Below are 27,165 nucleotides of genomic sequence, written 5' to 3' on the forward strand. Positions count from 1 at the left end.
TTTCAAGTGTTGACTAATGGAAGTTGTTTCTATTGTAGTTATATAGTAACCCTTATTATTACCTCTGTAGAGCGTAGCATTGCTTAGAGATGAATCTCTCTGTATGAGTAAACTAGAAAGGAATGTAGCCTAATTATATCCTACAATGGTGTTGTACTTTAACGTTCAGGGATATATTTTTTTTCAATCAGATAGTAGACGTCTTTTTTTTTCTATAATGAAATGGCATGACTCTTTTTATCACTAGATTTAAAATATACAAATACAATCAGCACGTTTTTTTTTTTTCGACCCGGCATTGAAGCTGATTGAAGTGAATTTATTTATAGCAATAAGTCTACCTTAGAAATTGGTGATGAACATGAATGAACGATTCATTTGCCCAGACTGAGCGAGACGAAGAAACGAATTTGTAAAAAGAATTTGTTGCTAAAGCTTACTGACAGTACCTTTAAAACAGACCAGGATTTTTCACAATGTTATGTGTGACCGAACATTAACTGATAAAACTAGATTTCCCCTCACTCATTTTTGACCATTCAGAGCACTTTTTGGAATTTGGAAATTTCAGTTTTTTTACAGTAGACCTAGCGGTCTGGTATATTGTTACCTGTTTCAAAGGTAATCCACTTTTCAGATACAAATTTTGATACTGCTGTCAGAAAAAAAAACTGTTTACTGTTATGTTTTTCTACAATATCAATGTTTTGATGGTGCTTTCACGGGGTGTTGTGCAAAAAGGTACACAGCTACCCAAATACTGTCATTCAAGACCAGCTAACAAGTCTAAAGTGCTGTTTTCCGTCAGTTCTCCTAACCACAGCATACAGTATGTACATTTTATGGACATCCTTTGTTTATTGATAAGGGCACGAGAATGTTTTTCAAGAATGTTGGTTTTTTTCGTTGTTGTTTAAAGACTTTATTTTTTTAGATATGGAAATATTTTTGATTGTGTTCATTCGGATTTCAGTTGTAAAACTGCACGCTGTACAGTGACTCGATGTTTATTATGGTACGACATTCTTTATAATGTTCTGTCGGTTTCATACAAAGGGTTTCTGTTGAAATTCTTTTACAAAGCAGACTAGTGTAACGTCATGCACCCTCTGTTTTTGCTATCGTCTCCCACATTAATAATATTCTCTACATGATAGCATAGGTTTCTCTGTAAATATCTTCATTTAGACACATAACTAATGTAGATCCCTTCTTCCTCCAGTGCATGAATTCATGCAAGAACTAGTTAAACAAAGTTCATTTAACCGGACACACATTTAAATATTGGATTAATGTGCCTTGGTTTAAAGTACAGTAGCAAAAATGGAGGATAATGTTAACAGTGATGTTACAGCAGTCCTTTTAGAGCTTCAGTGATCAAGATAAATACTGTAGATTACCCACACATCCGATTTGTTAACAATATTTGTTTTGTTCATTTTCAGTCTGTCCAGACCTCAATGACCTCTTTCAAAGGGAAATTCCACCTGTTTCAAAAATTGTCTGCACTTGTTGATGGATAAGATGAATGCAGCATCATTCAGAAACCAGTTTGATGTGAAATGGCTGATTATAGAGAAGCTTACCAACATTTCTTTACAGTGGTGGCGATTGGAACCAGAGGTCCCAATGCCTAAAACACAAATATAGCCATTTTATCTACTGTCCAAAACCACCACTGAGTTTTTTATATGTTGAGAAAAAAATAGTAAAATGGTGGAAAACTATTTTGGGGGTACTGTTTTGCCTTAGAACACCTTGCATGTACCACTCTGCCATGAATGTATAAAAATATATGTTTTAGGCCAGAAACGTCACTCAAATCTACTGTAATACAATATCTCAGGCATCAGAAAACATCTTCACAACAATTTTGTGGCATAGCTTTCGGCCAGATGTATGGTTCCTATCACTACCACTGTGAATAGTTCTACAATTTCTCTAGAATGGAGCATTTTACATCAAAACACTCTAAATGGGTTGCATCTTCATTTAATTATGCAGAAATTCTGAAAAATTGGCAGAATTCCCTTTTAACAAATCAGGATGTTTTTAGAGATCGGTTAAATTAAATTACAGTATCAGTCTGTTAATTCTTCTACCTATCTAGCCAAGGTGTGATCTGAAATATTAAAATAGTGTGCTTGTTATTTTTAAAATAAAAATAAAAAAAATTCAAACTACCTAAAAGTTCTTCGGTCTCAGAACATCCTGATTTGCGCTTATAACACTGTAGAAAATATTGAGTATACTAAAATAATGCTATAAACCTACCTGTATATGATGAAAAATGAATGCTTACTGTTTTGTACCTTTTATGAATCCAGTGTCCCTATTTTTAATGAGCTCCTTCGTTTATAGAAAGGAGTTCTTTTAGAATTGTTATAACCTTCCATGTAGATGAACTAGACTCGAGCAGTGTTAGTAAATCAGGGACTGAGGCTTGGTCTGTATTATGTAGGCGTCTCTACAGGTGAACTCCTGAATGTCAACATCTCTCTGAGATCTTACAGGCCATGTGGAGGGAGAGGTGGATACACTGAAAAGATGTGTTGAGTTCATTTGATTTAAATGTGCGCATCATTTCCAAGCAAATAAGCATTTGTCACTTTCGTAGACATTTTAGAAGCAGAACAAATGTTCTTTTAATAAAAGGTTTTTTTTCAACTAACTTTGGACCATTTCTGTTGGTCTATACTAAATGCTCACTTTGTGCTAAGGTAGGTTGGTATTTTTCAATTGATGCACACGTTTAAATCAAGAAATCAATGTGTTTCTTTTGTGTGACCTCTCTGCTTTCATCACCACAGTCTGCTGAATTGTCTTCTTCCTTTCTCTTTCCTTGGGTGACTGGCATTTGCAGTCAAATGTGTACATAGAATTTAATGTCTCACAGAAATCAGCAGTGCATGTTTGTCTGCGAAGATCGTCTCTCTTCTATCTGTGTGCTTTTTCATCTTTTCTTTGTGATGGTCCACACAGTAACTGTAACTGTAGCATAGTTACTATTAATCCTTAAGGAATGGAAAGTAATTTATATCTCAAAACAGTTTGTATGCACTTTGGGAGGGGTGGATATTAAAATATTTCAAAAAAGAAAAGCGAAATTGGATTTTGTTTTTCTTGGAAATTCTACACTGAATAAGCTGGGGCTTGGCAGCGTGGAAGATTTGCATGTACTGTAAAAAATAGCTCTAAATTTACAGTAAGTTACTGTCAGCAGAGTTGCAAGGTCAAAAATATAAATAGTTGTTCTTTCAAAGGTAACAGGTTTATATAAAACAATGCAGCTTTCAGTTGAAATATTTACTAAAAGATTCACTTAAAAACTACAGTATACAGAGAATAGCTATGTTACTTGGCCTTAACATGACACTGCAAATCTCATAGACTGAATTACTTAGCTAGCTGAAACAAAGTTCTTTGATATGGTGACAAAAAACTTAATTCGCTTGAACTGAACTGAAATTTTAACTGGATGTCAATATTCCTCTAAAAAAAGAATTTACTTACTTGTTTTAATGTTAATAAAGAACATTAAAGAAAATCTAGGGAATACACTTCATTTTATAGTAAAATTAGTCATTTTTGAAGTAATTTTTTTTCAGTTTTAATAATTATTGTGTGTGTGTATATAAAATAAAATTTTTCTTACATTATAATATTCTGGTGGAAGAAGTCCATATTTCAGTGCTCTAGATTTAGAACACAGTAGCAAAAACACATGCCTAAAAACGACATCAAGAATGGTTTTGAAATTTAGCATGAAGCTAAAAGTTTTTAATGACTTTTTAAAAATCTATAATGTGAACTGCCAGGCAGTGCGTGAGTTGGTGGAAAATAATTCAGATGCATTATCACTTTATGGCCACACACTATTAAATGCATTTTAAATAATAAAAAAGATTGCTAAATGATTCTTTGCTCTGACATATAATTCTAAGAAAAGGCTTTAATTAGTGTTGAACCTTTACATTAAGAGGTTTTCATTTACCACATTGAACCACATATTGAAAGTATTTAGGGAACCAGAAGTGGTTTATCTATGGCATCACTCACCTTTATTTGAAAGCAACTTACAGACATGTTTATATGATCTGTGTATGACTTTGATAAAAACATTGCTGAGTTTCTAAACCTACTGAGTGAACAGTAAGTCTCTGTTTATTCTCTCTATCTCTCTCTCTCTCTCTCTCTCTCTCTCACTTACTCACTCGCTCGCTCACTCACTCTCGTCTCAGAGGAGTTTTCCTTTAGAGATTAACTTCCTCAACAAACAAACGTCAGCAGAGCCTTGGAGTGGGGGACGTTTGCTTGCCTGCTTTACCTTTTTTACCTGGACTACTGTGAAAAAACATTTGAAATGAATGTCTGTGATTGGTGAGTAAGAAAAGGAAGGTGGAAATAAAAGGACTGTTCCTTCACAGCGACAGCAGGTGAGAAACATGAGTGGAATGTTTCCATAATGTTGTATTAGGGTCTTCATCCTTTTTTGGTCACGGGTTAATGACAATTGTTATTACTAATTATCATACTAATTAATTATTGTATTTCTTGCAAAAAAAAGAAAAACTGAATAGTCGTAAAATTAGGAGTGCATGAGCAGGATGCACGAAATTGCAATCAGTTTTTGCTTTTGAACAGTTTTTGATTTTAACCAATCTTTGATCTCTTTTATGTTCAAAAGTTTATTTGCATTTTATGTTCTGATTCTGGTGTAGAAATCAGTATTCCATTAGTATTCATGATAAATGCACATCTAGGTAGCATTAGTGGCACCATTGAAGGTAAACAATAATAGCTAAAGCATATCTTTATTTATTAGCTTGGTCTTATGCCAAAAATATTACCAAAATGCAGTCTTGCTGTGAAGTCAGTTATTCTATGACTTCACAAACAAGGCACATTTTGTCATTGACACATGCTCAAGGTCAAGTTTTATGGTGGTTTCACAAAAAGCTGATGAATCATATGAGGATTCAAAAGAATCTAAATCTAAATTTACACCTGAATCAGTAAAAGTCAAAGTTGAAGCTCCATTACCTCGAATGTAGTCAAACAGCCAGTATGTTAGTGTCTGAATCTTCCTAACTTTGCATAGGAGTTGCAAGGCTAATGGAGCTGGATTGTCCAGTGCTCTATAGGTAAGACAACAGAAAGACAATGAAGAGAGATTAACAGAGGAGTTATTTGAGACCTGAGCTTCTGTTGGACCTAGTTAGTAGTCTTGCATCAGCATTCTGAACTGTCTGCACACGATCAAGGGAAGACACATTGAGTGAGGAAAAAACAGCATTGCAGTAGTCAATGTGAGATGAAATAAAAGCATGCACAAGCATCTCTAGCTCTGCATTTAAAACTACAAATCTACAGATACAACTACAAACATAATGCTAATGTCTGCTGGCACCTTTGCGGGATTTGCAGTGGCGTTTTAGAGCCGAGCTGACTGTGATGTACTCACTTGTCCGCTGAGCCTAATACTACACATGACAACTCTACATGGACATCGAGCTTCTAGGGGGCATCCATATTCTTCACTTTTTATGATGCAGCTTTACAATAAATCCTTCAACACACCTTTTAGCTGAACCTTGTTCAGTTCAGGTTCAGGTCAGTTTTCTCTTTCCATGATGCATACAAAAACTACCTGAGTGCTAATAGCACCCCAATGTGGAGAACTTTCAGAGTGCTAAAGGTGAGGAAGTTAGTTCTAGACCAGGTCAATGAGCTGCTGCACAAAATAGGAATTTGAATACTTTAAATTTGCTTGTTTGGTATTATTTATTAAAACCAGCAGGCTAAATGCAGTCTAGATGCTAGATGATGTGACAATGAAAACTCATTGTTATGTATGTAATAAAGATGAGGGTTTCTTTTTTTTCCACTTTCTAAAATACATAAACAGGGATGGTGGTACCCCAGGGTCCAGCCCAAAGAATCTTTGCTCTGTTAAAATTTGGCCCCAGGTTAACTCTGGTTCTTCTACAGTGTCAGAAACAACATAAGCAAGTCTATGCGAGATTCTTTAATAACTCAACATATTTTAAAGCAAGCATGTGGTGATTTAGGCCTGCATTTTGCTCAATGCTTAAGCTAGAAACATATACCCCTGGAAAAAAAGCTAAACACTGAGGCCATACATCCTTAGCAAGATGCTGTATGTATTGTGACTCACCTCTAATGCCTCCTTTCTTTGCCCTTTTACATTGTTCTTTTTTCCTAGATCAGGAAATGATATGGGGTGTGTGAGTGTGATCGAGCCTGTGGTTGGCCTGCATGCCTTCGCCATGTTCATGACCTACCCGCTGCTACAGCAGTATGTCTACAGGAGACTGTGGCACCAGCTGAGTGGCTATCCTTACCCATCTAGTGCAAACTAATCCCACTGCTCAAACAACTACAGCAACCTCAGCGTTCAGCAGGTCACGCTCACCATGCGAATCCCTGAGGCTTCATTTAGGTTTAATTCTGAATTTTCCTTCTCATTTGTGGTTTATTGGTTTTGGTTTATTAGAACTGTATCTTGGCTACTTTTGAAGACAATCCACTGCTGGCTGTCTTGTAATAACAATGTAATTAAATGACCTTCCAAGTAGTAATTACTTACTTTAATATGCATGCTCACTGTTTTCAAGTTGTCCTCTCTTTTAGCAAAAATGCTGCTATACAAAAACAGTTTTCTTTGATTTAGTTCTTCTTTCATCAATCCAGACAAATTACCAAAACCTAAATGGTAATTTTTTGGATATTTTTATAAGAACCCTTTTTGTAGATGTGCAACTGTGAAGGACATTTTTAACTTCAAAATTTAAATAAGATTTAAATAAGTTATTTTTTTCTTAGAGCTATAAAATCAAGCCAAAACAGCATTTTTTTATACTCAGAGTTTCAAGCCAATATTTGCATGGGGCATTTAATACACAACTACCTATACAAGGATAATTTAAGTACCCCATTCAGAACTGGTTCTTCTGGGCATTTATGCACAGCTAAGTAAATAAGACCCTTTTAATCTTTTAATTACTGGTCATTTGATACCACTGTATTCTCACCCTTTCATTTAATGTACCTGTTTGTGCTGCAGGCTGTGCAGACGGAGACGTCACGCTTCCTCCTACAGAGCGAGCTGATTTTCCTCCTCCCCTGCCTGTTCTCTTCACTGTTGCTGCTGTCATACAGTGACTACAGGGGGCGGAAGGTGGCCATGGTGCCCCCCCTTGTGGGTGATTTTCTCTTCACTTTAAGCTACTTTATAGTGAGCTGGTTCTCACTTAGCTTGGGCTACCTGTTGGCTGCTGCCTTCTTGGCCGGTCTGCTGGGCGGTCCCAACACCCTCCTAGGAGGCTGCTTCTCCTATGTGGCTGACCGCTGCCAAGAACGGCCAGCTGGGAAAAAGACTGTCCAAATGGCCCGTCTGGACGCAGTCCTGGGTGTCCTGTCTGGCTTAGGCTCCCTCTGCACTGGTTTCTTCATCAGAGCTGCAGGCTTCAGCTGGCCCTTCCTTACTGCATCCATGCTACATCTTCTTAACCTACTGTATGTGCTAGGGGTCCTGAAAGAGCCTCTTGGGCAAAACCTGCCCCCTAGTCCTTCCAGTCCTGGTTCAGCTGCTGAGCCACCTCGTCTGTCCCAGGCTCACTTTGTGGCTGGCCGTCTACAGGGCGTCTACCTGCTGTTTGCCGCTTCCACACGGAGAAGGAATACAGTGCTGCTGCTCCTCCTGAGTGCCTTCATCTTCTACAAGGTGATCACAAAATCTGGCTATAAAGAGTAATAGTAAAATAATCCCCTCTATCTCAAATATAGTCAATAGGTTTAGACATCATTTTAGTGTCCAAAGAAACTAAAGGTCATCACTTTAGCCACCTGCTTAGCCCTGTGCAAACTGACACTGTGTAAGATACTGTTGTTCATAAAAATTTGCAAAATTTCAGGCTTCAAGGTGGCAGCTACCACAGTTTTTAGCTATGTGATTTAGTACAGGATCAAAAAGCACAAAAGCAAGTCTATTTGAGAGTACTCAACAACTGGAGGTAGTTAAGGTCTGCACTTTGCCAAGGTAGGAACAGCTATCGAAAGGATAACTAGACTATTTGGAGAAAAAACACTGTATTAAGCTCAGTATTCAGAGTTGGTTAATATGATAGCCGAAGCAATACCTGAGCAAGCTCTTTAAAACTATTTCTTTAGGTGGCCAAACTGGGAGGAATGTCCATCTTTATCCTATTTGAGCTGAATGCTCCACTGTGCTGGAATGAGCTGCTCGTTGGCTATGGATCTGCTCTTTCAACTCTGATCTACCTGAACAGTTTTGCTGGTGTGGCTCTGCTCTCACGATGGCTGCCTGATGGTCACATCGCTTTGCTGGGGCTGCTGTCCATCGCTGGTGGCCTCTGTATGGCCGCCTTCGCCAAGACCACACCACTTATGTTCCTGGGTACATAAGACTTTGATGTTAGCAGGGGAGAGATGGATGTTTGTGTGAATGGATGTGCGAGTGGATGACTGTATAGATAGATAGATGGGTGGAGAGATGGGTGGATTGATGAGTGGATGAGCAAGTTGGTGGAATGAAGGACTGATCAATGAATGCATGAATTGAGGAACAGATAGATGGACAAATTAATTAACAGATTAACATTGAGAAGTTGATGAATGGGTGGGTGGTGGGCAGTGGATTGATCAGTGGACGGATTGGTGGATGGATGGATTGATGGTTGGATGCAATGATGGATGGGTGGATGGATAGATGGATTGATAGATAGATGGATTGAATCAGTGGATGAAAGGATTGTTGAATGATGGGTTGGTAGAGTGGATGGAAGGATTGATGAATGGATGGATGAATGTATGAATACATGGACGTATGGACAGACTAATGCATGAACTGATAAACAGACATGGATGAATTGTTCTTATGTTTGGTTCTGGGAGTACCTGCCCTGCACACGTTGGAATTTTCCCAGCTCTAGGACATCTGACACAAGTAATCAGCTCATTAACTCAAATAATCTGCTCATCCTGTGCAAAACAGGAGCACCTCCATTCAATAAAAAATATAAACAGGAAAATAGTCAGACGGTTTAATTGGCTTTTTAAATAGTGCATGAATAAATAAGAAATGTTTGTCAGTAATATGCTCTTTGGCTTCTATGCAGTGCGGCTGCCTCTGCTCCTGTCCATCATGCCTGCTCCTGTGTTGCGCTCCATGATGTCTAAACTGGTGCCTAGCTCTGAGCAGGGTAAGAACCTCGTCATGCGATCCACATACATCTTTTCAGGTCTTCACACCTACAGTCCAGGACACACACACACACACACTTTCAGCTCCCATTAGGTGTGCTCATTAATGGTTAAGACTAGAACTATGGTTGTTCTTCATTTCTTCTGAAATTCTCTAATCAGCTTGGCATTCAATGCAAAAAAGGGCTATTAAGAGGATTTATTTAGAAAGTGATTCAATGCATCTTTAAATCTCACTGCAATTTATTTATTTATTTCAATCTGATTATTTTGGTACAATTTGGAAAACACAAATGTGTTTTGGATTTGTAAAAGACCTGTAATCTGATTGGCTGCACTGTATTGTGCTTCATTCAAAAAGCAGTCAAGGTTGAAACACTCCTTCTAATATACTATGCATACTCCTTATATTTACTTTATTGAATGTTATTGCAATGTTATTATAATTGATTATAATGGATTCTTACATGAAATAAGCGAATCATTATTCAAAATGAAATCACTACCTTCAGATTAATGCGTCAGAATAAATCAGTGCATATTTATCTCCCTATTAGATAGACCTCCATCACCATTACCTGCACTTCTGCAGTCTATTTATCATCAATAAAGTAATCAGTTATTTATCCATCTTCCACCACTCAGTAATGTAAATATCCTCCTCTGTCTCCCTGTATCTATAGGTGCTGTATTTGCTTGTGTGGCCTTTGTGGAAATGCTGAGTATGGGGCTGGCGTTCCCAGTGTTCAGTAGCATTTACGCTGCTACCATCTCATGGTTCCCAGGTTTCAGTTTCCTCTTAGCAGCCGGACTTGCTCTAATACCTGCTACTCTGATTGGGTAAGCTATTGAATCTGACACACACAGTACTGTGCAAAAGCATATTATGTAAAACATTTTATCTTGGCAATAATCATGATTTACCTGATGTTTGGAAATGGTTAAATCAACACATTGACATGCATAAAATCACAACTGATTATATTACTATTAATGTTTATATTCTATTTTTTCTGAGCAAATAAGTGCTTTTTAAATCTAATTTTAAGATATGCTTAACAGTTTACACAGTACTGCACTCATTAAACCATGTCTCTGTTTAAGTTTAGTTTAGCACATTTCCAGTGCAAAACTACATTGCAGAGCCAAAAACAACCTAAATTTTGTTCTTCTAATGGTGTCTTGCAGTGCTGTGCTGTGGCTAAGAATGGACGGGGAGGAGTGCAGCAGATTGACCACTGAAGACGATACTGAGGGCAGCACAAGTTCTGAGATCCTTCAGCTCCCGCAGTGGCATGACTGCTGAGAGACATTCTGTACTGTACTCAGTTAGATAGCAGTGCCATTCTGTTATACCAATGTGTGCAATTGAGTTTTGAGCCTTTGATTCTGTGACTGAAAAAATGTCATGTATTTCATTGTGGCATGAAACAAAAAGTACTTGGAAGTGTCACAGATTTTTTTAAAGCACAACATAGAGACATATACACTTAAAAATATATCAGCATTGAGAGGATCAGATTTGATCCATATTGGAAAGTGATATTTGATATATTTTTGTACTCTTGGAGAGCAGAATGTTTAGGATCTAGTTCTAATTCCAACATTTCAGAAACATTTGTGTCTGAGTATTGCCATCTGTACATATGTTTGTGATAAATATTGAATGTCAGCATGAGCCCACAATTCCCACATCCTTAGAAAAAAGGGCTTGTCCCAGTTTTTTTGTTTATTGTTTCCATGCTGTCCACTTGTGACAATTTTTATGTTATGTAGTAGCTATAATTATTTTCCAACCTGAATTAAACAGGCAGTGTTTGTGACTGTGTCTAAGACTGATGTGTAACTGACTGTTCTGATTGATGTCCCTGCATTGTGCTTCATTGTAAAAGCTTATAACTTCAGTATGAATGGGTGGAGCAAACCTGCTATATACTGAACAGGTGGATAGGCAAATGTGAAAAGGTAAATGTGTTTGATTTTTTTAAGATCATGAAGACAACAAATTTAACATAAATTGTTTTTGAAGCGTAGTTTCCATATATCATTGTATGTAAAACTTTTTTTGCAGAGAACACACCAACATTTTAATGCACAATTATTGTTTATTTGCTAAACTTAACATAACATAAAAATAAGCATAACTTGGGATGTGCAATATTTATGGAACTGTTTATACATTTTGTTATATTTTATATCTTTAATTTTTCCCCAAAATGTTAAACACAAACAGCAAAAAACACACATTGTGCACTAAAATTAGCAGGAAAACAAACATAAAATGTGGCATACATAAGATTAATGGCACATTTTATGTTTTAGTATAGGTCAGCAAATATTAATTTTGTACAAAAAAATGCAGAACAGTTCCATATTTACATTTACAGAGGATGTTTCACTCAAATCAATATAAGTAATTTGCCCATATTTCTTCATATGAATATATGTTCCATATGGACTGGGGAGTGAGTGGTACATTTTGAAACAGTGTTTAAATACCACATCAAATTCTTATTTTTAAACAAGTGAGGAAAAAAAAATATGGGCCTATAACGACTTATGAACTTGGACCCTTTTATCCATTTTACTTGTGCAATGAATATAAAAACATGACACTTCCAAGATATTTCCAACAAAGAATTTTGGAACATTATAGAAAAGGATGTGTATTATACAGTTTTTAAAAATGTAAAATGGTAAAGTTACAATATCACAATAATGCTACAGTAATCATGTATCTGTGTAATGCAATATAATTGCCACATGTGTAATTATATATAACTACAGGGTGAGTCAAAAGTCACAGGACACGTTTTTATTTTATTTTTTATTTTATTATCGACTTTTATCTCTGGGGTCATCTCAAACAAATTGTGTATGCTGAGAAAATCTGCAACAAACACCACCTTCAGCACCGCATCATGGAGGCTTGTGACAGCATAAAAAATAAAATAAAATAAAACATTGTCCTGTCTTTTGGCTCACCCTATAGTTTAATGTCACATGAGAATGACATACATATGGAAGCTGTTTATGGAAGGTACTGAACTGCTGCAGCGTATGCTTCTGTATAAAGACGTCTCTATGCTACTGAATTTTCAACACATGACATGCAAACAGTTTGTTGTGAAATTTTGCAGTTATAGCTCAGATTACTACACAGCCCTCTTGTAAACAGTCATGCTTGTGACAGATGGTCTGTGGATGTCTGACTTCATTTTTTAATTATGTGGCCCAGGATGTCCATGGGAAGAGGAAAGATGATGGTGGAGTTTTTCTCTGCAGCGATGGTGTTGAGGGTCTGCAGGTAGCGCAGCTGCAGGGCAGATGGAGACTCAGCAATCACCAGAGAAGCCTCCTTTAGGGCGCGGGAGGCATTCATCTCTCCCTCTGCTGCTATCACCTACACAAATCAAGCACAGTGTAAGTATAAAGTGGTTTGGCTAGAAAATAAGACTAGAAAAAAAGACAAGTTTCCCAGTAAATGTAGCTGATGAGCCACAACATGTTAGGTGTATGAAATTTGCTTCTTTTAGTTTTGAACTGGAGCTACAAGGCTAATGTAGCTACAATATAATGGAAGTTTACAAGCCACAAACTAGACCTGGGACAATTTGCCTGATCCCAATTTTTTAAGCTGATCGCAATTATTTTTCTCTGTTTTCGCTTTCACAATAATATGTTTGCATTGCAACAAACAGAATATGAATTTGCTGTCTTTTCATCTGTTGGTTTGAAGTGAATGCAGTGACTAGTGTTTGTTTATTCGAGCTTGAGCTATTTGAACTGCATTTCCCATAGATCTCTTCTTCCTTTAGGTGAAATAGACTCTGACCTTGGCTCTGGCCTCGCGGGCTGCCTCGGCTTCAGCTGCCATGGCCCTCTGCAGCTGTTGAGGCAGCTTGACATCCTTGATCTCCACCCGTTCCACCTTAATGCCCCAAGAATCTGTAGCCTCATCAAGTGTCATCTGCAAAGAGAAGGAGAAAGGTTGAGGAGAGGAGGTTAAGAATAGGGATTAGTGTTAAGGGTGAGTTAGGATTTAGGATTGAGGAGGTGGATTAGGTCAGTGTTTCCCATTTCTGGTCCTGTAAAAGCCCTTTCCAAAACATTTTTATGCTTTCTCTGCTCCAACACACTCACAGGGAATACAGGCATGGCAGAGGTGCTCCATGTCCAGGTTTAGGGACCATTTGACTAGGGGCAGGACCAGAGGCGAGCAGTAACAAGTTAATCACTAATTACATTTACTGAGTTAGTTGTACTCAAGCACAGTTTTGAAGGATTTCTTTGTGAGGATAGTAATGTACTTTCTTCTGAGCAAACTTCGCTTTACTTCACTTTCTACACTGACTGATGCTAAATATACTAAGAGGTATAGAAACCCATTCCAGCCAGGTGAAAAAAATGCTTGTTTCTGCCAGCAATATGTCAAAATATTGGCTTAGTATTTTAAAATAATGGCCTATTTACTTGAACTATTGACTTGTATCTTCAGAAAATAAGACAATATTTTGAGATACTTAATCAATATTTTGAGAAAATACATCATTTTTTTGAGATACAAACTCAAACTTTTCACATACTACTACTAGAAACATTGAAGATGAATTTTTTTTACCTAGTGTTAACATTCTGCCCTAAAGATGCTTTGACGCATTTCTAGAAATCACTCAGGATTTAATTATAATTATTTTAACCTGCCACTTTTGTCCTTTTGACTTGACTACTTTGGAAAGGTACTTTGATTATTACCATCATTTCACAGAAGTAACAATACTTCTATGTCATTGTGGGTTTAAGGTATTCTACACAGATCTGCATAGAAAAGAGCATGCAGGAGTTTAATGAGGCTTAATTATTCACTGTAACACTAGAGGGAGCCACTAGAATGACAACACAACCATGAAGAATACAGTCATGTGCATAAGTTTGGTCAAATTTCATGTTTTATAGATTTTTTTTAACAGTGAAAATGAGAACAATAAGAAACATTGTTCACGCATTTTTCTACACATTTTAGTGCACAATGTCTATTAATTTGCTGATTGTAGAAAGATAAAATATAAGATAAAATGTGACCTAACTTCTGCACACAGTATGTTATTTTTCCCCAAATGTGTTAAAGTCAGCAAATAAACAGTAATTGTGCATAAAAATGCGCAGAAGTGTGTTTTCTGCATAGGATGTATTGACTTACTTTTAAAAAAGATCAACAAAAAGCTCAACAAAACATCTTGTTTGACTGTTTGGATGATGTACTCTCTCTCTCTCTCTCTCTCTCTCTCTCACCCTCACCTGCATGCTGTGAGAGATACCCTCCCGATCAGACAGAACTTCAGACAGGTTCTTGGTGCCCAGGACATTCCTCAGGGTTGTTTGGGCCAGCAGGCGTGTGGCGTAATCAGCATTGGTCACGTTGGCCACCGAAGCGATGGGATCACTAACCCTGAAGTACACCACACCGTCAACACTTATTGTCACTGAGTCCTTGGTCAGGATCTATGATCAACACAAGTAGTAGGTAATATCAACACAACACAGTCATAAACTATCTAAGACAGTGTGCTTCACATTGTGTGTATTTTTGTTCTCTTTCTGTGAGTGGTGCCTTAGTCTGTGTGGTGTAGTTTACCTCTTGTGGAGGGATGTCGAATGAAACTGTTCTCATGTCCACTTTAACAAAAGAGTCCGTGCAGGGAAGGACAAAGAAGATGCCTAGAAATGGTGCCGGAAATTTGTAAGAAAGAGTTACAACTGTAGAATTATTTTAATTAAACATTGTACCAGCAAACATACTTTTAGTCCCTGCAGCTTTTAGATTTCGAGTCTGTATGTTCTTATTTCTCAGTCAACATTCCCAAAAGTAAATAAATGTGCCATAAATAAGCATTCAATTAAAATTAAAATGTATAAATGCTTTCAACATAATGTAAAACTTCTATATCCATTCAAGGGCTTTCCTAGAACTGTATATCCAAGCCAAGAACTATTTAGGAATCTTTATTTTTAAGAAAATGACTGAAGTCAAAATATCTAGAAATAGGTTGAATAATCTTGTGGTATCCTTACACCAATCTCATAATGAGAAAGAGTATACAGTGAATAGTTGTGGCTGTTGTCTGCAGCTAGCAGGTGCCTTAGACTTTTAACGATAAGGTAATGTGAAATGATAATTACAACAATAAGATAATAGGCTAGACAAATAAAAGACTGTTTATATACTTACAGCACTATATCACTCTGTATCATAAAACAATCATTTATATGTGCTCCAGCCAAACTTTCAATATCAGCTACTTTGACAAAGGCCTAATTTGAGAAATATTTCAATTAAATATTGAAACAAAACACTTTAGTGCTGAAAAAGAAAGTACTGCAATATACAGTTGGGGAAACATGCATTCAAACACAATGTAGGTGGAAAACTATTCGGATAACATTAATTAATAACAAGTACTTTGTTGCAGAGCTACTGTTGGCATATACAGTTTTGAGACATCTAGGAAGTAACTGGCTTCCGTTTGGTCCCTTTGTCATTTTTCAGTTTTTGACATAATTTCAAAGGACCTGTTCCCCTTTACATTGTATGTAAATTTCATGATGAATGGAGCAAAAGAAACAGGCCAAAATGACTTGGAAAGATGTCTGGTTCCTTTGACTTGCATTAAAACTACAATAAGTTTTTTCTTTCTCCTGTAAAGTTTTAATTTTGGAGATACGATAACAGCGATATATACAAATACAATGTTAGTTATATTAAATATTAAAAACTCTGAACACTTGTTTTCCCTCACTGTACAGGTAAAGCCTGAGAATAGTAGTAGTAGTAGTTGTAATACAGTAGACTGTAAATATTTTTACCTGGTCCCTTTGCTCTTCTGGCTGTAATACGCCCCAGTCTGAATATTACAGATCGTTCATACTCTTGAACTATCTGTAACAGAGATCAATAAGACGCGTCTCACATTGAAAGCAGTATTGCTTTTTATCTATAACGCATTTCAGAGCAATGCAAATTAATCTTTCAGACACATTTCGCTCACAGTAGGAACCTGCACGAAGGATCACTGGATCACTGGTGCCACATATATCTATATCTGTATCTATATCTATCTCTATATATATATATATATATATATATATATATCACTTCTCTGGTGGTTGGTTAGTGTAGTGGGTAACACCTTAGCCTTCTACACTGTAGACTGGGGTTCAATCCCCGACCAGGGCAAGCACACTACACTATACCAATAAGGGTCCTTGGGCAAGACTCCTAACACCACCTTGGCCTACCTGTGTAAAATGATCAAATTGAAAGTCGCTCTGGATAAGAGCGTCAGCCAAATGCCATAAATGGAACTGAAATGAATGGAATCTCTATTTTGCCTTCCCTGACTTGCACTACTGTGCTTGGATTTGTCATTAGAGTAAATGTTTTATGTCCCTTTAGAAATTCAGAGGACCTTTGGTTTGTGTTAGCTGTCACTGTGCTTTCCTACCTTGATGCTAAAAAAAATCATGATGGGGAAGAACAGCACTGTGAAAAAAGTTGAGAGACCAATAAGGATCCATCCACAGCAGCCAAGACCTGGTTTAGTCTCACCTAGAACCAAAACAGAAAAAGAGATTAAATATGGAAAGGTCATTACAAACCATCTTATATAGAACTGGTCATGTTTTCCATCTCCATGAAAAAAAATCAAGGAAAAAAGCACCTTAAAACAAAGTTAATCATTTAAAAATGTCTTTTGTAAAAGTGTAGTTAAAGGGGAAAGTATCTCTCAAATGGAGCATTTCATATCAAACCAATCTGAATGACTTTCTTTCCAACTCAGTGATTAAACTGTGCAGACATATGGATTATTTAGCCATTACAGGGACTGCAATGCAAAATAATGGGGCTATTCTTACGTTATAGTGTGTAATAAAACCCACCAGCAGGCCCGTGGCTTGTTAAGGAGTTAAAAGACTGTCTCCATTTTTTTTTTTTTTTCTGACGTGCTAAATCCTCTTACAGCTTTCTCTCACTAGATGTTGGTCACTGGTGTTCAAACTTTTGCATGTGACTGTACGTGTTGTGTTCTGGTGCAGATAGATTTGCAAAAGAGGATGTGTTTTATGCAATAGCCGGGACATTCTTTCACTTCCAGTTAAGAGCACAAAGGACATTTCTACAAACCATTGTCAATCCGTTGTTTAATTTGACTATTCCTCTGAAGTCAAAGGCCTGATATAGTACACTGTGACGGGAAAAATCACACTATTATGGGATATTGTACACTATCGAGGTGTAACACAGTACAAAAGAAGATCTTACAGTAATGAGGTTCTTGTAATGAAGTAGCGTAACAACATTGTAAATTCTCGTAATCACATTACAGTTACTAGCTTTATAAGAATTTTGTTACTTGTATTATTTATGTAGAGATATTGTATTCATTTCAGGCAGCGCAGAAAACATGAGGCCCTCATCTATCATTAGTAACTCGGTCAGTTGACCGGTAGCTTCAGCTTTGGCTGATTTTCCTCCTAAAGATTTTATTCTGTTTTTGAACTGTTTGTGCTGTTTCTATGCTTTCAAACAGCATTAGCTCTTCATCATTTAATGAAGCATAATATGCAGAGCAAAGGCAGGTACAGTGACAGGCCTTCTAAATTGTGTTAACTGTGATTTCTTTCTCAATAAACCACTGAAAGGACTATTTTTTTCCTTGTACTTTCCAGACACACATGTTTGAGGTTTAGTGAGTGACTTAGAAGTAATGAGTACAAACTCTGTGCTTTCAAACACATATCAGGTGCTACCAAAGAACACTTTATCACCGTCATAAACGCAGCACGTTGGTCACGTTGCCTCTCTGCGTGTGTATGTGTAAAACTGAGCAAAGCCATGATAGCCCAGAGGCCTCAAAGAAGGATATTTATTCAGTATATAGCAGGGTCATAAAACTAAAGGCTGTGGACGGGCCCTGATGTAGTGATGTGTTAGTGATGTTGTCATCACACTGATGCTAATATTCGGTGATTCAGTTTTACACCTTGTCCTAAGAACAAGTGATGTGAGTGAGCAAAAATGACAAATCCAAACACTCCATTTTAATCAATGAAGCTGTCTACACCAGTTGCCAGCAGCAGTGTATTATAGTGTCAGATGCCTCACAGGGTTTTTGATGGACCCCCTGTTTCTATATTTTCATATTTTCTCCTGTTCTACCTCAAAAGGAATGAAGAAACTTATCTTTGATGTGGAGAAAAGGAGGGATCTCTATGACCAAACAATTACCACAAATGTGGGAGAAAAAATATCTCAGATGGCTTGGAATATTAAAAAAAAACAATAATATTACAAATAATATGATATTAATAGTAATAGAAATTATATTCTTAACTCCCTAATTTAGCCATATCAGCCATATCAGAAACCTAATAAGGTAGCTGGTTAACCAAATAACTGTTAATGTCTGCTATATGCCATTGTATTTCATTATTATTATTATTATTATTATTATTATTATTATTATGAAACCTGTGTTATTCCTAGCACCAATATTGTACTATATATATATATATATATATATATATATATATATATATATATATATATATATATAATATACATACATACTTTGTCTTCAAAATAATAACACTTGATCAAAAAAAATATGTACCTAAATTATCCTACTAAAATTCTAGGTAATAAATATTTAAACATAATAACGTAACTATCAGTACATCAGTTGAAACCTCAAGCTGTTTTCTGATAGGTGTCCAGTTTGTTCACATTTTGACTTGACATACTTGCTTTTTCCAGTGTAGTCCTAAAGGCTTATTATGTCTTTTTATATTTCAACATTCAGCTTTGTTACAGTTTTTCTCGACAGCCAAAATACATTTAGCAAAACTGTTGTCAATTTACTCATCACAGCTACTTTCTTATTAAAGCAGAAGTATCATTTACAGATGTGTTAACACATTCTCACTGCTTTCACTCATTTTTTACACAAATTTTCAAAACAGTTAATACAGATCTCAAAAAAGCACAAAAAAAATCATTGTATAACTGCAAAAGTAAGGAACACATTTAGTGACAGTAGAATATAAACACTCATTTATTTCGACCTTTGGCACGCATGTGAACTACAGTGCACAGCAATCAGTTGTAATTAGTGGTGCATGTACAGATAAAGGAGTCTGTTAGACAAGCATTTATCAGAGGAGGAATAGGCAGTAAGAGACTACCATTATACAACCACCAGCCACTTTATTAGGTACACCTTGCTGGTGAAAGGTTGGACCCCCTTTTGCCTTCAGAACTGCCTTAATTATTCATGGCATACTTTCAACAAGGTGTTGGAAAAATTCCTCAGAGATTTTGGTTGGTTATCTGAGTTACTGTTGCCTTTCTATTATCTCAAACCTTCTTCTCCTCTGACCTCTCACATCAACAAGGCATTTACGTCCACACAACTGACCGCTCACTGGATATTTTCTCTTTTTCTCTTATATATACACACCTCTCCTTGGGGAAGCTACCTAATAAAGTGGCCGGCGAGTACCTAAGGTACCTAATAAAGTGGCCGGCGAGTGTATATAAAACTGATTTACACAATGAAAGATGCATGCATTCCAAAGCTGCACACCACCACCCACAAAACAGCTTTTTATTTATACATTTTATTTATCTAATAACAGTAGTATTAATTATAATATAGTACTGATTGTGCCTAAAGCCCACTCTCAACAATGTATATCATGGGAAAGAGAATCCTTGAAAATGGTCTATAATGCCTTTTGGTACAAAACCCTTCTATTTTTGCTTGAATTTCACTGGAAATCTCAGTAAGACCTTCAGTTTGGGACCCTAGCCAAAACCTAGCATTCTACTGACAAATCCTCATGCCAGGGGAATGACATTAATTTTGGTACATTATTGTCTTCCACCACACTCATTTGTTTCAAGAGCATAGAAAAAAAATGCAGGAAAATTCTCTGAAAATTTTGTTAATGTTGTTTCTTAATGTTGAAATACATTTCTAGTAAAACTACCTAAGTAAAAATATACGTCACCGCTGTAATGTGTTTAAACTTCAGCACATGTTAAATCTGTTAACAGGAAAGCTGTAGTAGCGTTTTCAGCTATATATAACAACCCCAATTCCAATGCAGTTGGAACGTTGTGTAAAACATAAATAAAAACAGAATATGATGATTTGCAAATCCTTTTCAACCTATATTCAGTTGAATACACTACAAAGACAAGATATTTAATGTTCAAACAGATAAACTTTATTGATTTTTGCAAATATTCACTCATTTTGAATTTGATGCCTGCAATGTGTTCCAAAGAAGTTGGGACAGGGGCAACAAAAGACTGGGAAAGTTGAGGAATGCTCAAAAAACACCTGTTTGGAACATTCCACAGGTGGACAGGTTAATTGGAAACAGTTGAGTGTCGTGATTGGGTATAAAGGGAGCATCCATTGTCGTTCACAAGCAAGGATGGGGCGAGGTTCACTACTTTGTGAACAACAGTTTAAGAACAACGTTTCTCAATGTGCAATTGCAAGGAATTTAAGGATTTCATCATCTTTAGTTCATAATATCATCAAAAGATTCAGAGATTCTGGAGAAATCTCTGCAAGTAAGCAGCAAGACAGAAAACCAACATTGAATGCCCGTGACCTTCAATCCACCGTCAGTGAACACAGTTCGTCGCTCCATCTACAACTGCAAGTTAAAACTCTGCCATGCAAAGCGAAAGCCATATATCAACAACACCCAGAAACGCTGCCAGCTTCTCTGGGCCCGAGCTCATCTGAGATGGACTGACGCAAAGTGGAAAAGTGTCCTGTGGTCTGACGAGTCCACATTTCAAATTGTTTTTGGAAATCCTGGATGTCGTGTCCTCCGGACTAAAGAGGAAAAGGACTGTCTGGATTGTTATCAGTGCAAAGTTCAAAAGCCAGCATGTCTGATGGTTTGGGGGTGTGTTAGTGCACATGGCGTGGGTAACTTGCACATCTGTGAAGGCACCATTAATGCTGAAAGGTACATACAGGTTTTGGAGCAACATATGCTGCCATCCAAGCAACGTGTTTTTCAGGGACATCCCTGCTTATTTCAGCAAGACAATGCCAAGCCACATTCTGCACGTGTTACAACAGCGTAGCTTCATAGTAAAAGAGTGCGGGTACTAGACTGGCCTGCCTGCAGTCCAGACCTGTCTCCCATTGAAAATGTGTGGCGAATTATGAAGTGCAAAATACAACAACGGAGACCCCGGACTGTTGAACAACTGAAGTTGTACATCAAGCAGGAATGGGAAAGAATTCCACCTACAAAGCTTCAACAATTAGTGTCCTCAGTTCCCAAACGCTTATTGAGTGTTGTTAAAGGAAAGGTGATGTAACACAGTGGTAAACACGCCCCTGTCCCAACTTTTTTGGAACGTGCTGCAGACATCAAATTCAAAATGCGTGAATATTTGCAAAAAACAATAAAGTTTATCCATTTAAACATTGAATATCTTGTCTTTGTAGTGTATTCAATTGAATATAGGTTGAAAAGGATTTGCAAATCATCGTATTCTGTTTTTATTTATGTTTTACACAACGTCCCAACTTCATTGGAATTGGGGTTGTAGTATTAGTGAAGTAAAGCACAGACACAGCATTAATGGGGCTGAACAGGTTCAGACAGAAACCTGTGTTTTGTGTTTTTAGGTTGTTGCTTAGTGAACTCACTCACCTCATTCTAAGTTATAGTGCTTGAGAGAAAAGTTTGCTTTCATGGAGTGTTTTTGTGTTTTGTGGATTTGACCATTTTGCAAAAAATGTGCATTATTTTGACCAACGAGCCTCTTTAAACTATCACACGTTAAGTGTTTTGAGAACATGACTTATGAATGGACAAACATGTTCAAGCAACCAGTAAAAACTGTAACAGTCCTGTTTGAAATGTCTGTTCTAAAGTGGCTCTTCTACAGAGATGAGAGAAGCAACATAAAGTACAGCTATTTCTGTGGAATAATGACTAAAGTAAAACACTCTTAACATAGAAGGTTCTTCAAGGGTTCTTTAGTAAAGGCAATACTCCTATACAGAGAACCAAAGAAGTCAAAGAACCATTTCATGCTCAAATGAGTCTTTGCATGGTGAAATGGTTCCTTAGATTAAGGGAGAATGTGTTGTATATGGTTCTAGCTCCAAAAAGGCTTTTTCTATTGTTACAAGCATGACATTGTAACAGTAGAAGAACTATTCTTGGTTCTACATAAAACCTTTTTGAACAGGGTTCCATACAGCACCAAAAAGGTTCTTCTATTGTTACAAGCTTGACGTAACAATAGAATAAACCTTTTTGGTGCTATACAAAACATTTTTCATGTACAGCACATTCTCCATCAGTCTGAGGAACCATTTCCACATGCAAAGAACCCTTTAGTCATGCAAAGGGTTCTATGAATGTTCATGGTTCTATATGGAAGCATTTCCTTCCTAAAGAGCTCAGCGCTCATTGTAAAAACTGCATACTGCATCTACAGAGATCAAGAACATGTTAGTATTTTTGAAGCAGAAATAAGGAATAAGCATAAAATTAAAGAAAAAAATAAAAAATAAAAATAGGCCTCTAAATGCAAGCTGAAACATGCCTTGCATGGTACAACTCAACTATTTTTACAACTCAAGTTTTTAACATTGCAATCCACAACAAGTGAATGTGATGTTATTGTAAATTTACATATTTACCATCATTTGGCATCACTTAGTAATTCCTCAAATTGGCCACTAAGAAGAAGCGGCTTAGAAAATGGATGGATGGATGGATGGATGGATGGATGGATGGATGGCCACTAAGAACATACTCATCAAGGAATTGTTAATATAAGCTTATCTGTATTCATGGGTGGAGTAATTGATGCAGGTGATCTTTGCTTATTTTTATGTACTCATTTTATTTTTTTTAACCACGGCAGTCACATTGTGATTGAGCATCTCTTTTACAAGTGAACTCTGCTTAAGAAGGTGGCACACAAAAAACACAGATCAAAACTAGGAAACATAAAAAAACCCTAAAATCAATCAACATATAAACCTTCAATATAAAAATGTGATGAATTTTCAAGCGCTTCTGTAGATTATTCCAAGTTGATGAGGTACCTTAACTAAAGGCCACCTCGCCAAATTCAGATTTTACTTTCAGAACACCAAAATTAACACAACCATAAGCAGCCGTTAATACAAGCACTTAGTTGCCATTTAAACAAACATGAATTAAGACGAGTGTTAACAACTTAGATAACGTGCCACGCCTCCCTCTAGCTCTGCAGCTCTGAACACTCATCCTCTCCTGGACTCCATCTCCCAGAATACCCTGGGAGATCATGTGACTCAGAGCTCTCAGTCATCAGCCTGTCACAGATCTTCCCATCTTGTGTACTGACCTGTTATACCTTTAAACTGTTTAGCTTGCCATGATTCTTAGCCAAGTAGGCTAGAGCCCCTGTTTATGAGAGCTTACTGAGCGATTTATGTCCTCATGTGTGTAATTCTTCTGTGCATCTACCTTGCTTTGTATTTTTTTGCCATATCCTTTGATTTTGCCTGCTGGTTTTTGGACTTTGTTTTGTCCCTCACTGTTCTCTTGACATCCCCCTGCATTGCTAATCCTCTCGTCCTGGTTCTGACCCTTGTTTTCTGACTACATATTTGGATTGTCCTGATTCATATCAAGTCTCAGAGTGATTTTATCTGCAAGTGTCTGACTAGTTCTGTTATGTTACAAGCAGTTAATGTTAATAAAAGCAAGCGTCAGGGTGCCGCTGGTCAAATTCCATTGCGTTTTCTATGTGAAAATAAGTGACATCCTCTATGGAGAACAAACTTAAATGTGACATTTTTTTCTGCATATCTGGAGTTTAACATTTTGGAATAAAATTAAGCATAACTTTTTACACAGGCCACAGTTTGTTTTATTTTTCCCCCAGTGTGTTCAATTCAGCAAATAAACAGCAGTTATGCACTGAAATGTGCAGAAGTGTGTTCTCTGTACAGGATTTGCTCACTTATTGTCACTTAGAAAATAAAGAAAAACAGGTCATATGACTGTATATATTGTATACAATGTTATTTTATGTATAACATTATATTGTATATACTGATAGTTAAGGGAACTCAATCCAAGTGAAATATTTAAATCTATATATATTATTTAATTTTATTCTTACAAGCACTGAACCGATAAAACAAAGCAGTGTAATAGTGTTTTTGTCTATCTCATGATTGCATGATTGCGACCTAACTGCACTGGTTTTAGCCTTGTATACTCAATGGTACCATAATACTGTTGAAGAAGATAAGCGATGAAGCCCTGAAGTGGCGTGTCAAAGTTTCACGCTTGCACAATTTTCGTCCACAACTAGTGTTTACCCTTCGCCTTTGGGCCGGGTCATCTGTAGGCCTCTGTGGTAACATTAGCCGCAGGTGCAACAGCACTGTCTCGATGGTACATGCTGTTTTAATGTCAATTACCAAAGTCATGAGACTACTGAACTGTAAATAACAGCAGATGAAACGCACAATGGTTCTGCTTTCAGTTGTTTACAGGTACTGAACAGGTGGTGATATTATATTTTAGGTTGTCTTTATTACAGTGTAAGGAACAATGTAACTATGCTTAACTCTGTTAAATAAAGAAAAGTCCTGTAATTCAAAATATTCATTTTTTAATACTTTTGAATATTTAATGAAATGTATACAGTTTAACTGTTACATGACTCTGGTCATACACTTAACTGCATTTACATGGAATTTTATAAAAGCGTTAGAAGTATCTCAGTATGTTGCTCTTTATGTAATCAGCCACTTACATCGAGTGTGTGAATACAATATTATTACCACATTATGGCTATTGATATATGTACACATTAACTGGGTCATTGCTTTGTATGTACTTGTCATTACATCAGAACTTCTGATGCATTACATTTATTAAGCACATGGTTTGGATTTGATTGGCTGTACAGAAATAGTGTGTACTCTGTTTATTCTGCTAGTGCTGACTGACACTAGTACCTACATGTAGTTACATAAAAAATTTGATATTTTCAAGTACTCATGGCCAAAAAGCCTATTGAAATAATGCCCCACAATATGTTAAATGCACTGCATTTTCATAGGTCATTGTTTGTATGTTACTAAAGCACAATCAAAATTCTGTCACTTGTAAAATATAAGATGGTTTTGCACTAATTATTAAAACAGAAACTTTTCATACATTAAAATATTAGAAATTTGGCCACAAAGCCTGCCCTGCAAAGATTTTTTTTTATTTTCGCTGGTATAAGTTGTGTGAAGTTAAGTGAAATTCAGACCCTCAGTTACACAGTGTAAGTACAGCTAGTTATCTGTAATTGCATTGTTCTGTACACTGTAGTGACGGCAGTGTAAAATAGCATTACTATACTTTTCTAAAGCCAGTCCAGCCATGAATGATGAAAGTCTAAAATAGTGTACAAGATTTGTTCTGTACACTACAGTATACAGTTGTAAGCAAAAGTTTGAACACCCCAGGTCAAGTTGCATTTTATTGAAGTTAAAAGAACTTTAACACATCCTCTATAGAGAAGCACTATTATGGGAAGTATGAAGCGCTTTAGACAGATAACAGTGGGAAAGAGAGACAGTAAGAATAGAGAATCTATGACGAAACTGACTCACTGATTAAGTCTTGTTTGCTGGTGTTTCCTCTCTCGATCTGGTTCTCCATCTCCATATAGTGGTGTGTCCCAGTACAGGAGTGTGTGAGTGTGTTTGTACAGCTGTCTGAAGTGAAGAGTGGGAAGTCAGTGCCTTTAAAACACACCTCTATCTGCAGAGGTGTGGCCATATCTGGAAGGAGTGGCATTACTGAGTTAAAAGCCTCGTGACTGTGTCAGCCACGTAGCTATAAAACATATATCATCATGTTTTCACTTAAAAAGCCATTGACCTTAAATAATATTTAATATTATCTAATCATTTTTAAGTAATGTTTTTTAGTACAGTATCTCAAGCCATTATTCTAACATCAGTAGTAATAAATTCAGGTTTTGTCGGGTTGACTGAGCCAGTAAATACTACAGGGAACAACAGACATAGCTGGTTATTAGAAAAATATCCATTGCAAAAGATACTTTGCATTTTCTACTAAAACTTTGCCTTTTCATTGGGATAAACCAGTTTGTGCTATGAGGTTTAATGTATTTTGCCATATCCACTTCCAGTCGTCCATCATTTCAGTCTGTTTGAGAGATTAATGACTGGATTCACGTTGTGCACTTGTACAAGCCAACCCTATTGTGTGGATGGATGGCACATTGTGGGAACGGTTGGCACAACACTAAAAAGGTATACATTTTTAATTATGAAGCAACAAATAAAAGTATTCCAAGCTTTTCATTTAAACCGAACCGCAAATATAAACATTCAGTGTCAACCCTGTTTTTGAATCAATCAAATGTTAGGAATGTTATCGCTGGCTTGTACGGAATAGCAGAGGACAAAGTACACAACTCTTGTACTTGAGTGATACACCTTGTAAAATATTACCCAAGTAAAGTAGCTGTCCTCTATTTATATTTCTTCTTTGTGAAAGGGATGTTATTTTTAGTGATACAGCAGGGCACTGCACTTTTGTCGGGTTTAGTATGCTGTTTAGTATGTGTGCAGCACAATGTAAAATATCACTGTTGTTGGAAGAAAACCTTGTATCTCCAAAATGATAACTTTACAGAAGAAAGAAAAAAAAACTAAGAAAACTTTACCTTTAATGTAAGTCATTGGAACCAGTCATTGAGTAATTTCTTTTAGTCCAATCATCATTAAATTTACATACAATGTAAAGGTAACAGGTATTTCTAAATTATGTTAAAAATAG

The 27,165-nt window shown here is 36.7% G+C and overlaps 2 protein-coding genes across 2 annotated transcripts; one reads left to right on the top strand and one right to left on the bottom strand.

The window, feature by feature from the left end:
* The first annotated feature begins 6,239 nt into the window (after positions 1 to 6,239).
* Positions 6,240 to 10,601, top strand: LOC108444414 (solute carrier family 46 member 3). The gene is given in 6 exon segments (XM_017725593.2): positions 6,240 to 6,425; positions 7,088 to 7,747; positions 8,194 to 8,440; positions 9,162 to 9,245; positions 9,930 to 10,086; positions 10,435 to 10,601. Coding segments are annotated over 6 exon segments (1,452 nt in total). The 3' UTR covers positions 10,553 to 10,601.
* Positions 10,602 to 11,344: 743 nt separating this feature from the next.
* Positions 11,345 to 26,086, bottom strand: stoml3b (stomatin (EPB72)-like 3b). The gene is made up of 7 exons (XM_017725699.2): positions 25,968 to 26,086; positions 16,749 to 16,852; positions 16,111 to 16,183; positions 14,882 to 14,964; positions 14,545 to 14,748; positions 13,082 to 13,216; positions 11,345 to 12,649 (listed from the first exon to the last, which is right to left on the bottom strand). The coding sequence occupies exons 1-7, from the start codon at positions 26,020 to 26,022 to the stop codon at positions 12,461 to 12,463; spliced, it is 843 nt and encodes a 280-aa protein (XP_017581188.1). The 5' UTR covers positions 26,023 to 26,086; the 3' UTR covers positions 11,345 to 12,460.
* Between the last annotated feature and the right edge of the window lie 1,079 nt (positions 26,087 to 27,165).

Source organism: Pygocentrus nattereri, chromosome 18 (genome assembly GCF_015220715.1).
Source record: "Pygocentrus nattereri isolate fPygNat1 chromosome 18, fPygNat1.pri, whole genome shotgun sequence".
Taxonomy (NCBI): domain Eukaryota; kingdom Metazoa; phylum Chordata; class Actinopteri; order Characiformes; family Serrasalmidae; genus Pygocentrus; species Pygocentrus nattereri.